At 38.2% G+C, this 16,521-nt stretch overlaps 1 protein-coding gene across 1 annotated transcript in view; it reads left to right on the top strand.

The window, feature by feature from the left end:
* The window catches only part of SLC13A1 (solute carrier family 13 member 1), a 96,373-nt gene that overhangs the window by 64,977 nt on the left and 14,875 nt on the right, over positions 1-16,521 (top strand). Inside the window, exon 8 of the mRNA XM_060633005.3 lies at positions 12,714-12,833. Coding sequence (XP_060488988.2) covers positions 12,714-12,833 — 120 coding nt within the window. The remainder of the gene's footprint in view (positions 1-12,713; positions 12,834-16,521) is intronic.

The raw sequence follows: 16,521 nt of genomic DNA, 5'->3' as shown, positions 1-16,521 counted from the left end.
AAAGATGAGTGGTGAGCAAAGGTGCTAATTACAGAAGTCTTACCTAGAATTCAAAAATAGTTGAAGGATGGGGCAGTTGCAAGAAATGGCAGTAATAAAGTATTCTAAGGACAGATATATGACTCTAAATATAAGTCTGCAACTGTGATGTTAATCCATTGCAGAACATGGGGAATATGTGAGTAGAGTCAGATAACTTGGATGCAAAATTCCACAATTTTCAGGGGTGCCGAGGTGGCTCAGTCAGTTACGTGTCAGACTCTTAATTTCGGCTTAGGTCATGATCTCATGTGAGATCAAGCTCCACGTTGGGCTCTGCGCTGACAGCATGGGATGTGCTTGGTATTCTCTCTCTCTGCCTCTACCCATGCTAGTGCATGCTCTCTTGTCTCTCTTTCTCAAAATAAATAAATAAACTTTTTTTTTAATTCCACAATCTGGGGCACTTGGGTGGCTCAATCGGTTAAGCGTCCAACTTCAGCTCAGGTCATGATCTAGCGGCTTGTGAGTTCGAGCCCTGCATCGGGCTCTGTGCTGACAGCTCAGAGTATGGAGCCTGCTTCAGATTCTCTGTCTCCCTCTCTCTCTGCTCCTCCGCCACTCACACTCTGTCTCTCTCTCTCTCTCTCTCTCTCTCTCTCAAAAATAAATAAACAATAAAAAAAATTTTTAATTCCACAATTTTCAGTCACTTACTTTATGAATTTGAAGAATAAAAAGTGCATTACTCTCCCCAAGACTTAATTTTACCTATCGAAAATAGTCACAGTTCAGATGATTATTGTGAGAATTAAATGAATTAAACTATGTAAAAATACTTGACAATATTTGTAAGAGCTATTGTAAGAACTATTGAAAAATAGTTTGAAAGTCCATGCTTTTATGTGAGGCCTCAAACTGATTCTACACCCAAGGTATATTTTCAAGTACTAATAGGACAGATAATTGTCAGAGTTCCAGCAAGTTGGGCAGCATTAAGGATGCTCTGGAAAAGGATTTAGCTCTTTTCACAGAAAAATTCAGGTTCAGAATCAGGAAAATTACATACTTCAAAGCAGATTCACAGATTTTATAAACTTTCTGAAATTATTTGCAAAATGTTGTACATGCATAGCTTTTCCAAGAAATCCAAGATTCAAGAAAATGTCACACTCCATTCTAAAAAGAACAAGAACTTGTGTGCAAAGAACAGTGGCAGGGCGGTTTAGGACAAGCTACCACAGACCTCCGTGTGTATTTATTGTCTCTCTGATTACACATGCGTCATGTATACTCCCAACAGCCAACTTAGAAACAAACTTCTAAAAGGCATTTGGTTTATAAGTGGGAGACTTCTGAAATTCGCCATCTCAGAAAGGACTTACCCAATGTATCCCCTAATTTAAGACAGGAAATGTACTTGATCTCTTTCTGAAAATTAGACTACTGTCCTTTCTCATTAATTCCCCAAGAAGGTTCCACATTATAGTCTTCTCTGTAAATCTCTTTTTCTAAAAATTTAGACCAGAATTTTATTATTTTATTCTTGGTGTTAGAGAACTGCTAGCCTCTACCATTCCCATGAAATTGATGCTGTTAAAGTAAAGTAAAGTAATCTATGCTGAATTTGCCATTGGTCTGTAGTCTTGCACAATGTATCAACCACATTTTCTTTTACTTAACTGTTCCCTTGTCATTTGCAATGACAGATTGAGAGCATTGTAGCACTTTGAGCAAAATGTTTCAGTAACTATTTTCCCTAATTATCTAATCTTCTAATTCTCCTAGTCATGGGAATTTGGCCAAAGATTCTTTAAATTTAGAAAATGCTTAACATGTACTTTGAAATTTGGCGACGTTTTGTCTTCAAAAGTTTACTTTAACATTAGGAATTATACACAAAAAGAAAGAAACTCAGAGTACCCCTTCTTGATAGAAAATACTAGAATAGAGGGGAAAAACAACCTGTGAAAAAATATAATTGATATTATTAAACAAACTAGATATTTAACTTTTTCTTAAATATTGGCCCTAAAAGACAACAGCATCTCAAAGCAACAATGGAATGAAATGCATTCACTTTCTTTAGGAAAAGTTCCAGAAACTTAAAACTACAGGGAAAAAAAAAGAATTTATATTCTTTGCCCAGATCTTTGGAAACAGACAGAACTTGCCCTTTATTTTCAAATTCACTACAATAATGCCACCTTTTCCTCTTGACACCGCTTGCCATCTTTTTTAAAGCAATACCAACAGTGATTTTGTGCAATTTAATTTTGGATCTGGCCCAGCTCCAAAGGTGCATGAATCCTAAGAATCAATGATTTCCTACCATTTACTTCTAGAGAAAGGTGCCATCTTACAAACAATGGGAAGAGGGAATGGATAACACATTTCAAAGCCTTTATCTATCTCTCCATCTATCACTTACAGATACAAAATATATTTATATGTATGTTATATATTCATATAAATATATTTATATTTATATATACATATATATACATATATAGTGTCTTTTATTCTCCTCTTTGCACAAAGAATGGAAGAACAATGAATTCTGAGAAAGCTAAATTTCATTCAGTGCAAATAAAACAAACCTTTATTCCTTCACTCTTCAGTCAACAAACATTAGTTGAGGACTGACAATGTGCAAGGCACTGTTTTGAATTCTTCTGGAGAATGCAAAAAATAAAACTTGTCAGGAAACTTCGAAATTCCATCTGGTTTTCTAGACAAAACATGCATATGTGAAAACCTTTAAAATTTTTAAAACATAATAACATTTGGTTTTGACATATAGGAGAGAAGTTAGGTGACATGTATTGAATTCGTGTCAGAAATTTTACATACGTTTTAGTGCACACATACTCTATATATCCTTGCTGTGAAGGTGACATATACTGGGGAGTAAAGCATAGGCTCTAGACTTAAAATGTCTGTGTTGAAATCCCAGTTCTTCCATTTACAAACGAGGTGATCTTGGACAGACTACTCTCTTTAAGCTTGTTACCTTCCCAGAGAAATGGGGATGATAATAAGGTCTCTCTCTTAGAGAGTTGTTTAGAGTTTTACAATAAATAAATAAATAACACTTTAATAAGTGCCTAGCACAGAGCATATGCTCTGTAAATGTTTGTTATTATTACTAGAGTCAAGAAAGTGGATGTTTGTATAGCAGACTGAGGTCCAAACCAAGATCATTCAAACCCCCGTCTGTCTCCCTAAACAATTACCTCCCTAGAAACATAATTGAACGTTCACTCTAACAGAGGAGTGTAGCTGTGTGCATGGCCAGGATCACTAGAGAAAACTTGTCTATACAGCATGACCCAATCTTAAAAGAGGTAAATAGCATGTTTATGAAGAAAATGAATGCAAATAATTCATAAAACCAAAACACAAAAAGTTTGTAATCATGTTTTTAGGGAGGCAGTGAAATAATCTGTGTATTTTTTGGCACTGTTTAGAACAGCAATGTGCAGATTGATTGGCATTCTAAGAGTCTGAGGATAGAAGACCAATTAGGAGTCTATTACCAAAGTGCTAACAGACGATAAGGGCAAAACTAAGCTAGTTGTGAAGTGATAGGATTTAGACTCAGGACACTGTATGTACAGACAGGAAGAGTGAGTAATTAGGTGTGAGGATTTAAGGGCAAGGAGGGGTTAGGGCAACTCTGGGAATTTTTGCCAATATGGATAGATAGGTAGTGATGCCATGAATTTCTCGGTTCATTGGAGAAATTAATAAATTTGATTTTAGATGTATTAACATGGCCTGCTAAGACCCTATCCACAAGATTTTCAGTAGTCATTTGCAAATGCATCGTTGAAGTTAGTTTAAAATCTGAGGGCTGGCGCATCTGGGTGGTTCAGTCGGTTGAGTGTCCGATTTTGGCTCAGGTCAGGATCTCCTGGTTCGTGGGTTCGAGCCTCGCTTCGGGCCTGCTTCAGATTCTGTGTCTCCCTGTCTCTCTTCCTCTCCCCTGCTTGCACTCTGTCTCTCTCTCTTACTCAAAAATAAATAAACATAAAAAAAAATTTTAATTTGAGGGATATATATACATATATATGTGTATATATATGTATGTATATATATATATATACACACACACACACACACACACACACACACATACATACATACATACACACACACACAGAAATTAAAATCTTGGATGTAGAAATGGTTACAAAGGGAGAAAAAAGTTAAAAGAATCAAGACATGGATAGACTCTTGGGTAGTGTTGACAAAAAAGATGAGAAAAGTTTATCAGAGTATGTGGAGAACCAGGAGCATGTGGTGTTTTGAAAGCCAAATAAGACCATTTTCAAAGTGGAGGATGACTCAGGAGCAAGCAGTGTGGTAGAAGGGTCAAGGAGGAGGATGGCTAAGAAAAGGCTTGGTTCTTATCAGTGTCCCCCAAGAAGACACATGGGAGGGAGGACCAAATTTAGACTGCAGAGAGTTAAGATGTGAGTAAATAGTGGGGAGGGGAAAGCAGCTAACTTAAATGGTTCTTTCAAGTTTGACAAAGCAAAGAAAAAAAGAACAAGCATGGTGTGACCAGAGGCAGAGAGATCTCTTGGAACAAGGGAGATGTCAGTTTTGTTTTACACTCAGGAGAAGGAAACTGTAAAAGAGATGTGTGACATTTTGAAAAAGAGAGAGGAGAAGATTGATGGGCCAAGAGTCAGGTAGAAGCAGAATGGAATTAGAAACAAGAGTCGAAATGTTAGTCTTGGAAAAGAAGTACACATCCTCTTGAGTAATAATGAGGGCTAAGAAGAGAAAAAGTGAAGACAGAGGAATTTCAGAGCATGTGTACAGTTCTCTCCTTTCACAGATGAGGAAACTGAGGCTCAGAGACTTTAAGCAATTGATGATCACTAGTCAATGGAGGAACAGCCAGATGAAGACAGATGGCCCAAGGCCCAGTGCTCTTTCTACTCTGCAGTCTCACTGCCTCACAGACCATATTATGTGAGGGTGCCAAGATGGCAAAATTCTAAAAACACAAGTTTGCTGCCAGTAGCAAGAAAAACTACATCAGTCTTCACATTCATGGGTGGCGTTTCTTTTTTTTTTTTTAATGTAAGCGTGCAAACATAGCAAGTGTCATTTGAAATAGTTGCAAAGCTAAGTGTGTGGCTAGTTAGACTGAACCATTCCCTTGTGGTCATGAGCTGATGTATAGCTTGGGAGGTGATTTTCAGAATAATAGTAACCAGATGAAGCTAATTCCCTAACTCAACTATAAAGTGTGCCGTTTTTTGGCATTCTTAATCTGAATCTAGCACCAGTGGTACCTAAATTCTGGCTCCTCTGTGATTAATTCACCATTATCCTTAACTAATCCTTGGAATAGAGCATTCTGGAAATATTCTTTGGTCTTCCTACTTCCTGTTACTACCTTACAGGTTTGTGAGATTTTTATTAGCTCCTCTGTTAGGTAAATCCTGGTTGATCAGCATTCTCTGCCTGGCCCTCATTCCATTCTGCTCCACTGACAATACTTCCGGTCATCACCCAATCTCCTTCTTCCCTGACAATTATTGTTAATATCTACCACCTTGTAATTAACCCATTTCCTCCTACTCCGGTTCTTGAAAGGCCTGCCAACTGTGTCAATTTCTTTCTCTACTTGTGTGGATGCTCTTTCATCTGAAACTCTGTTCAGTTACTCCTATACCACCATTCCCATCTCCTCTGGTCATAAACTGTATTCACATCTCTATAAACGTGTCTCATCTACGTTTGTGCATAACCATCACCCCTGATGATTTTCAGACTTATAGAGTCTGAATGAATCATTGTCTTATTCTTTTAGCACACAAGGGGCGCAGGTAGATGATCGATAATCATCAGCTGAGATGAACTCTACCAAGACATAAATGAAGTGCTTATTGTTCTTGGGAATCATCTCAATAACTAAATAATTTTTTGATATTAAAATTATGCTACTGAGGGAATATTATTAGAGGCAGTTGCTGCTGTCATAGCAAACTAGTTTTGATGCATCAATATTATTTAACAAATAGAACAGCTATTAGTTAAACCCAAAACGCAAATCTACCAGATGAAAATGGAAGTAAAATTTCATAACTTGTTGATTATCAAAGAATATTATTCAGCTTGTGGGTGTCAGCTGTGTAATATGTGGGTGTACAAAGAGCATGGAAGGAACTTTTATTGTGAACAATTAGCACAGTCGTTGTTACTAATTACATATTAAATTTTAACTACTGTGGGTTCACAAACTAAGAAATTGTAAAATAAATGTGTTTATAGGTGCCCTAAATTCAAATGCGTTTATTGGTACCCACCTTCCTAACCTTTCTTGTTGGCTAATTATAGAGGGAGAAGGTAAACCAGTTACCTAACAATAGCTAACTTCAAAAGTTACCATGATTTTTTCCTGGAGAATTGAGCAATTATATTTCTCAGAAATAAGTTCTCTGGCAAGTACTATAGAAGAAATTTGGGTATTGCAGAGTTTGCACTCAGACCTTGGCTCGGATTTCAGTCTTGCCATATATTAGCTTAACTTCTGTGAACATCATCAGTTTCTTCCTCTGTATAATGGGGGTGATACTAGAACTTATTACTGTGAGGATTAAGTGGGATAATGCATGCTTGGCTCTTAGCAAGAGGGCCTGGCACATAGGAAATTGCCAATAATGCTAGCAGTTGATGCTGTTTATTTTACTTTTGCTATTCCTATTAGAAATATAAGCTTGGTTCATGAATAACAAGTAGTTAATATTTGAAAAGAAATGTCTGCAAATATACCAATACAGAACTGAAAAGTGGCTTTGACTCAAATAATCAAAGCAGTCATTAATCAAAAGGACTATAATCAGCATGGACACAGCGTATAGTGCTCTAAAGGCCCAAATTTGTTTCAAGGCTGTAAATTTCCACAAGTACATCCATTCTTTTGAGACAATTTCTGTGTATTTCATTAGAATTAATGCTATTCATCATTTTGTAGTTGGGCATGAGAACTGCAACAACAACACTATCTTCCTGAGTTTCAACAATGATGGGCACACAGGCTTCAGGTCAAAGCACATCTCTGTTATGGTGAAATCATTTCTATGGTGTTCTAAAATGTCCTTAGACATAAAGTTTGTGCCCTGGCTTATGGATATCTTGCAGTATATATGGAACTTTCTATTTTCACCTGGGAACTGGAGTTGAGGACACTATGCCTTAATGAAAAGACATTGTATTTTAAACCCCCCTTCTGGGTTGAAAATTCTGCTTGACTGTACAATCTGTGACCTTGAACAATCCATTTAACCTTATGAGACGTAGTATCTTCCTGTGTAAAATGGATATATAATGCTTTCCTCACAGGATTTGTGTTAGAATGAAATGTGCTTAGCTCATCTGCTCATTCCTAAACCTCTGCCTGACCTCTAGATGCCCCAGGGTGCGTTCCCTCTTCCTCTTATCTCCATTTACTCCTGAAATTATCACGCCCATTTCTGTGGTTTACAATATCACCTGTATGTTGGCAACGACCTCTTTTCTATCTCTAACTGCCCGCTGCTCTCATTTTCAGACTCATCTATCTAACTGCCCATCCAACATGACCACTTGGAAAACTAAGGGACGTCTTCGATTAACATGCCCACAGCAGCATTTTTGACCCTCCATTCCCTTACCCATCTGCCAACCTGTTCTCTCCTCAGACTTCATTTCAATAAATGGCACCTTTTCCTCATTCCTCCACATTTTGTCCCAAATATGTTTAAAATCAATTGTCTTCTCATCTTCACTGCTACCAATCTGACTTCCGCTAAAATCTACTCTATTTCCCATTCTACCCTACTCCTCTGCCAAACTTCTTTTGTCTTCTAATAAATTTCCCTGTGTATTTGGTTTATATTGCTACTTTACACATTACCATTAACTTAACCGGCCTAAAACTGCATGAATTTGTGACCTCATAATTTCGGTGGGTCAGGAGTCTAGGCACAGGTTAGCTGAGAACCTTGCTTAGGATCTCACCAGGCTAAAAATCAAGGTGACAGCTGGACCTCTAATCTCCACAGAAGGTTAGAGCCCTATTCCAAGATCATTCAGGTTACTGGCCTGAACTGAGTTCCCTGTGGTTGAATTACTGACGTGCCCATTTTATTGCTAACTTTTGGCGTGGGGTCACTCTCAACTTCTAGAAGCTACCTCTAGGTCCTTGACACATGGCCCCTTCCTCTGGCAATAGGAAAGCTTGCTTCTTTAGGCCAGCAGGAAAGGTTCTCTTTTAAGGGTTCACCTGATTAAGTCAGATCCACCCAAGATAATCTCCCTTTTGATTAACTCAAAAATTAATGGGGACCTTGATTACCACTGCAAAATCCCTTCACTTTTTCCATAAAAGAATCTAATCACAGGAATGAAATCCCACCTTATATGCAAGTTCTTCCCACACAGAAGAGAGAAGATTATACAAAACATGTATACCAGGCACAGAAATCTTGTGGGTCATTTTGGAGTTCTGCCTACTACAACTTGGCTTCCACTCTTGTTGCCTTCAATCTTGAGGTTCCATCTAACCAACATGCTTTACATAAATAACAAATTTACATAGACTTAAAGTTAGATCATGTCACTAACTTATTTATTATGTTCCAATTACTCCTGATTACGTTTGTGCTAAAATTCAAATTCCTTCTGAGGGCCTACAAGGTGTTACATGATCTGATTGCTGTTGGCTACTTCTTGGGCTTTATTTCATGCCACTAACTTTAGCTCACTACCCACAGCCACACTAGCCTTCTGATCCTCAAACATTCTGCACTCATTCCTACCTCAGGGCCTTTGTACTTGCTATTTCCTCTGTCTGGGGGTGGGGGGCAGGTAACTATCTCCCAGCTATTTACAGGACTGGCTCCTTCTTGCCATTTAGATCTCATTTCAGTTATCACCCTCTTTAACCACACTATGTAAAACTTTTTCCTCTCCCTAGTAATTTTCTATTACATTATTTTGTTATATTTTCTGATTGTTTTCATGCTTACCTATTTACTGTCTGTGCTCCTCATTTCAATGTAAGCTTTATGGGGGCACCTGGGTGGCTCAGTCTGTTAAGCCTCCAACTCGATTTCGTCTCAGGTCAGGATCTCACAATTGGTGAGATCTAGCCCCGAGTCAGACAGTGCTGACAGTGCAAAGCCTGCTTAGGATTTCCCCTCTCTCCCTCTCTCACTGCTCCTCTCTCTCTCTCTCTCTCTCTCTCTCTCTCTCTCTCTTTCTCAAAATGAATACATAAACTTAAAAAATGTTTAAAAAATGTAAACTTTATGAAAGGCTATCTTACACCCATCTAATTCACCACGATATCCCTAATATTTAGAAGAGTGCCTGGTACATGGTAGATACTCAAAGTGTTGGGTAAAAGTAAAGGTAAAAGTAATTCATTCTATCAGAATGAATTGTACTTAACATAGTTCATGATATTTATTTTAGGCAGATACTTGCAGTCACTTCACTTTACAGGGCATGAGGAAGTGGGAAAAGAAAAAGTGAAAAACTAATCCTTCACAGTATGCCATTCATTCCATTATCACTTAAAGTATTCACTGGAAATATAAGTATAAAGGTTATGATCATGGAGGCCACTGTCCTGTGTGGTGTTCACTTCCTTAATACTAAAGAAAAAAAGCAAAAAGAAAACAGAATTTAGCTTTTTTAGGCTTTCATTTACTAAATGAACTACCTCCCCCCAGGCAAAAATTCTAAAAAGGCCCTTGTCAATTAAACAATTTTTATTTTAAAAAATTTTTTTATACATTTATTTACTTTTCTTTTAATATATGAAATTTATTGTCAAATTGGTTTCCATCCAACACCTAGTGCTCGTCCCAACAGGTGCCCTCCTCAATACCCATCATCCACCCACCCCTCCCTCCCACCCCCCATCAACCCTCAGTTTGTTCTCAGTTTTTAAAAGTCTCTTATGCTTTGGCTCTCTCCCACTCTAACCTCTTTTTTTTTTCCTTCCCCTCCCCTGTGGGTTCCTGTTAAGTTTCTCAGGATCCACATAAGAGTGAACACATATGGTATCTGTCTTTCTCTGTATGGCTTATTTCATTTAGCATAACACTTTCCAGTTCCACCCATGTTGCTACAAAGGGCCATATTTCATTCTTTCTCATTGCCACGTAGTACTCCATTGTGTATATAAACTACAGTTTCTTTATCCATTCATCAGTTGATGGACATTTAGGCTTTTTCCACAATTTGGCTATTGTTGAGAATGCTGCTATAAACATTGGGGTACAAGTGCCCCCATGCATCAGTACTCCTGTATCCCTTGGGTAAATTCCTAGCAGTGCTACTGCTGGGTCATAGGGTAGGTCTATTTTTAATTTTTTGAGGAACCTCCACACTGTTTTCCAGAGTGGCTGTACCAATTTGCATTCCCACCAACAGTGCAAGAGGGTTCCCGTTTCTCCACATCCTCTCCAGCATCTATAGTCTCCTGATTTGTTCATTTTGGCCACTCTGACTGGCATGAGGTGATATCTGAGTGTGGTTTTGATTTGTAGTTCCCTGATGAGGAACGATGTTGAGCATCTTTTCATGTGCCTGTTGGCCATCCGGATGTCTTCTTTAGAGAAGTGTCTCTTCATGTTTTCTGCCCATTTCTTCCTTGGATTATTTGTTTTTCGGGTGTGGAGTTTGGTGACCTCTTTATAGATTTTGGATACTAGCTCTTTGTCCGATATGTCATTTGCAAATATCTTTTCCCATTCCGTTGGTTGCCTTTTAGTTTTGTTGATTGTTTCCTTTGCTGTGCAGAAGCTTTTTATCTTCATGAGGTCCCAATAGTTCATTTTTGCTTTTGATAGAGAGAGACAGAGCACAAGTGGGGGAGGGGCAGAGAGAGAGGGAGACACAATCCAAAGCAGGCTCCAGGCTCTGAGCGTGAGCACAGAGCCCGACGTGGGCTCAAACTCACAAACCGTGAGATCATGACCTGAGCCGAAGTCGGATGCTTAACCGACTGAGCCACCCAGGCGCCCCCAGTTAAATTTTAGAGGACTGAGTAAGGAGAACAATATAGCCTGATTTCAAAGTATGAGCTACAGACGGTGAGAGATGAAATGGGGTTTGGGGTGCTGGTTTGAACCTAATTCTAGCAGGATTTCTAAATGCCTTTAGGCTGAACAGAATAGCATAAGCCATCAACCTGTAATCCAAGTCTAATAAACTGATCAGAAATAAGAATAGGCCTTTTCCTCCTTATTGAATTTTCCAACTGAAGACAGCAAACATTTTTAGCAATTCTTAGTAGAAGCTCATGGACATGATACAGCATTTTTCCATTCATCAATTCTCTGTATTCTGTAGCATTTCTTACTTACCCTTGGTCATTTCTAATTGCATAAATGTGTAAGCTAAGCTTTGGATCTCTTCATGGTAGATAATGATCATCCCAACTTGCTCCTGATAAATCTAGGGTCTAGAGCAATTTTTTTATAACCTCAAAGTAATGGTAGAAAACACTGGAAATCTAGAGTTTTAAAAACCCATTCTTTTTTTTTTTTTTTTAAGTCTTTGCATTACTTAGCAACCATCTTAAAATAGAGGAGACACTTTATAAAGTAGAAAAGTATAGCTTATGTTGATGGCTATAGTGTGAAACATTTCATTTATTTACATGACCTTTTTTAAATGGAAAAATACAAAGCGTGATTTAAATAGAACAAGAATATAAAAGTCTATCATTTCTATAAAGTTCTCTATATTTTATCATTTCAAAAATAATAAAAATAGGTTAACAGTGTCTTTATTGCTTCTGTGTGTTTTCTGTACTTTCCAAAGTTCCAAAGTCACTGTGTCAAGAAAAAAAAGCAAAGAAACTATTTCTCAAATTTCCTGTTTTTCCCTCCTCTGTCATAAAATAGATAACTATGTGAGAATTAACTTGGAATTTATACTACATTTTTGAAGAATAAATGTGAGGTTACCAAAGAAACTGTGCTTGTCTCTGACTCCTCCCCTCCCCCAACTTTTTTTATTATTGTTTTGTGGTTATGTGGATTGAAAAGCTGAAAATAACTAGGAGAAATAAAGGAAGAGCTCATGTTTTCCACAGAACTTTTAGTCATTTTTATCTGGTCCAGATTTATTCTGTTTGGCTGAGCCCTAAAGCACTGTCTAATTCTAAGAAGGGCCTGGCAAGATGGTTGTAGTTTCTTCAGGGCAGACAGAAGAGAGGGGAAACGGCTATAGAAGACAATATGGATGGATCAGAGTCCCTTCCTAAGTGCCTGGGATGCCAGCTACCAATTTAGGTTCCATGAAGTCAATTTTCATCTGTTCCCAAGTCTGTTTGTGTTTCCTCGCTCACATACCGATGATTCGAGTGCTAAGAACCAGGCACATATACCCATGCATACCCATTTCTTGTGCATTTAGTGAGTGTGGACACTGTGCCAGCTTTCCCAAGCACTTCCTTACACGTTGAACAAAGGGAACAAAAATCATAACATACCCACCCTTGCTTGTGAGGGAAGCAGCAATAATCACAGAGTTACAGATTCGGGACAAGAGGTAAGGGGTAAAACCAACTGCTGTATATAATGATGAGAAGGTTCCACGCCTTCCCTCTTGACTGGGAGCATGGCAAAGACGTGAGGTGTTGCTTCCCGGAGGACCATCAGAAAGGATTCCACTTTACACTCCGGTGAACACTTTTCTGTCTTTTCACACAGGCGTTACCCTGAATGTCGTTGCATTAACTTTGGATCCTGGTTTATGCTTTCCTTCCCGGCAGCTATTATTATTCTATTCTTGTCCTGGATCTGGCTTCAGTGGCTTTTCCTAGGATTCAAGTAAGTAAATATTCCATGTTGATCGGATAACTAAAGGTGTCTCGGTTCCCATTCTCAGGTGCTCACCCAGTGCCCTTTCACCCATTTCGTGCACACAGAGTCTCTGAATTTCTCTTCCTTACAAAGCTGATGCACATGAGCACATATTTTAAGGATAAGCTAAAACATTATCTAAACAGTGTTGGCTGTGGAGGAGAGTTTGTAAAAAGCAAATCTATCTTGGTCTCCTTTGAATCCTAAGCTAATAATTTATTAATCAGCTGGAAGGGCATAAGGAACTTGTGGTAAGGACCCAGTCCAGCTTGTTAAAGTGGAATTTCAAGAAGTTTTGTCCCTCCTTTTTGTTTAATGTGGGGATTTCCTCTGGTTACCTAGTCACTTTAAACTATAGCATGCAATATTCCTGCTTCATCTTGGCACCAAAATTAGTACATCCTTGAAAAAATCACATAAAGACGTGAGAGTGTGCCCTGTGGAAAGAATGTTAGATTATGAATCAGGAGACCAGGGATAAAGACTGTGGCTTCTCACAGTCCAGGTGAGTGATCTTTCTCAGTCTCCATGTTTTCAACTGTAAAATGATGGAATTTCATTGGATTATCAGTAAGATCACTTCCAACACTGCAATTGTAACACATATGGGTCCAAGGTGAACACCTAGAAGTCAAGGTGAGAAACACTGATCAAGAAAGAGCCACTAAAATGTCAAATACATGTATTCAAGGAAAATTTGCCAATAATGCCTTGGCTGGACTGAAGCTGGTAGTTCATAAGTACCAATGAGTTACAATACTTAAATGACAGCCAGCATTTACAATTATGAAGGACTCCACAGCAAAATCTAAATATATATATATATATATAAATATAAATATATATATTTATATTTTTATATATTTATATATATTTATATTTATATATATTTATATATAACAGTACTCCACAAAGAAAGGGGAAATGGCTATAAATCAAACCCTGAGAATTTTTTTCCTGAAAAAACAAAACAATTGAAACTCATTTTTATCGGCTATTTAAATCTCAAGGACCTATGAACAAAACAACGTGTTATCTACTAAGCAGGTGAGACTGAAGTCATCTATCTGTGCTTCCTTTGAAAAGCAAAGCACTGTGTCCATGTGGTGGTCCGTGCCCATGCCCAAATTTTCCAAGCCTAGTCACCTAAGGACTCATATTCTTCCCTCTCCATTTCCTTTTCCTGATTTTTCTCCAGAACTGCCACAGTTTTGTTAGTAGTGGGAAGATGATACTGATGATTTAAAAAACAAAAAAACAAAAAAAAAAAACAACTGTTTGTCCAGATTGTGGGAACAGCGTGTGGCAGTTCTCCTGCTGAAGCAAATGTGTGGAATGTCACTGACTTCAGCAGGTGGGCATCAGTGGGGAGAAGCCAGCTGCATACTAAATGCCCCTTCCTGGAAATCCAAGCCTCTGGGGGTCTATTCAGTTGCACAGGTAGCAATTCAAGATGCAAAGGACAGGAATCCCAACTAAGGGAGAAAGCACCCCGTCACAGACCCATAGTTGTTTCTTCTTTGTTGGTATATATCATGACTTTATAAAAAATGTATGCAACCATTGTCATTATTATGGAATGGCCTACCCTGTATAAAGGAGAAATTAAGAAAATAAAGGGCAGATGTATTGAAAGGTGTTCTCAGTGAGGACAAAAATCCTGTGAAGTGCATACATTAGGCAAAAGTCCATAAATCATGACCGGTGACATATCTAAGGAGTCCCGTTGCTGTCCGCTATCGGTTAGACATTACACAACTTCACACTCCGGCCAATTTTTCAGTGTCCATTTCAGTCAGTCGGGGTCTTCACTTCCAAAGGTTTTAGATCAACAAACGGAAATTATCAGCCATTCCCCTGGCAGGCCACCCTACATTCTGGTTAGCGTGTTGGCTGTTAACACAGTTAACTCACCCATTATAAATGATCCCAGCATACTTGGGAAGAGAGGCTCATCTATCAGTGCCGCTGAACTTATTTAAATGAAGAGGTTGATGCATTGTCATATGCTTCATCAGTTCCTTTGTGAAGGCATTAACCTTCTTTGTAGCAAAGCCAATATGGCGTTGGACTTAACTATTTATAGTCCCCAACCAAAGAGACCAAATACATATACTGTCTACTGGCTGGAAAACATTTTTTAGGGAGACTTGCCTCTTTTTTTAATTCTACTTTTCTGTTCTACAGATGGATCTCAAGGTGGTTCAGGATCAATTTCTTATAATAGTAGTATTTATATTGTGACAAGGGGTAAAATTTCAAGACCAGCACTAGTCAGTAATTTAGTTGAGATTATGAACATTAAATATTATCTCATTGATCTTAAGCATAACAACATCCATCTCATTATGTTCAGGGGTTGGAATGTGTGCAGGAGAATGATTATGAAAGTGTAGGATGGATGATTTAAGAATTGAGGAAACTCGGGGTGCCTGGGTGGCTCAGTCAGTTAAGCATCCGACTTTGGCTCAGGTAATGATCTCAGGGTCTGTGGGTTTGAGCCCTGCATCTAGCTCTGTGCTTACAGCTCAGAGCCTGGAGCCTGTTTCAGATTCTGTGTCTCCCTCTGTCTCTACCCCTCCCCCACTTGTTCTCTCTCTCTCTCTCTCTCTCTCTCTCAAAAACAAATAAGCATTAAACAAAATTTTTTAATTAAAAAAAAAAAAAGAATTGAGGAAACTCGGCTCCTTCAAAGGGAATAATAGTCCAAACAAGTCTGAGTGGCAGAGCTACAGAAATAAATAAATAAATAAATACATAAATACATAAATACATAAATACATAAATAAATAAATAAAATGTCTTTGTGTGATAGCTGTCTTCACACCGCCTCAGTCTTCCAGCTTCCTCCCTCATATACATCCATGTTCAGCCCAGCAATTTTACAGAAGAATATGCTCCTGTGCTCGTTCTTCTCCTAAAATTGCTTTCACTGACGTCTGATTGACCTACAAAAAACCATAGATATTTGATATATACAACGTGTTTGGAGATAAGTGTACACCCATGAACCATCATCAATGTGAAGGCCAAAAACTTTTCCATCGCCTCCAAGTTTCCTTTTGTCCCTGTGCTTTTTCTTTTTTTCTCCCTTTTGTGGTAAAAGCACTTAACATAAGATCTGCCCTCTCAGTGAATTTTTAAGTATACAATACAGTATTGTGAATCATAGGCCTTATTTTGTGCAGTAAATCTCTAGAACTTATTTATTTTTCATAAGGGAAACTTTGTACCCTTTGACTAACACCTCCCCATTGCCCTCTCCTTCCATTCCCTGGCAAACACCATTTTACTCTCTGCTTTTATGTGTTTGACTATTTTGGATTCTGCATTTCTGTAAGATCATACAGTATTTGTTTTTCTGCATCTGGCTTATTTCACTTAGCAGAATGTCCCCGAGTCCATCTGTCTTACTACAAATGGCAGGATTTCCTTCTTTGAGGCTGAATAATATTCCATTGTATGTATAAGCCACTGTTTCTTTTTTTTAATACCACTTTTACTTTACCTACTTGTTTGTCAGTGGACATCTGAGTTGTTTCCATGTCTTGACCATTGTGAATAATGGTTCAGTGAACATGTGAGTGCAGGTATCTGGTCAAGGTCAAGATTTCAATTCCTTTGGATTTACACTCAGAAATGCCTTCCCTACTGC

Source organism: Panthera onca, chromosome A2, assembly GCF_046562875.1.
Source record: "Panthera onca isolate mPanOnc1 chromosome A2, mPanOnc1 haplotype 2, whole genome shotgun sequence".
Taxonomy (NCBI): domain Eukaryota; kingdom Metazoa; phylum Chordata; class Mammalia; order Carnivora; family Felidae; genus Panthera; species Panthera onca.
This window is presented reverse-complemented; position numbering and strand designations above follow the sequence as displayed.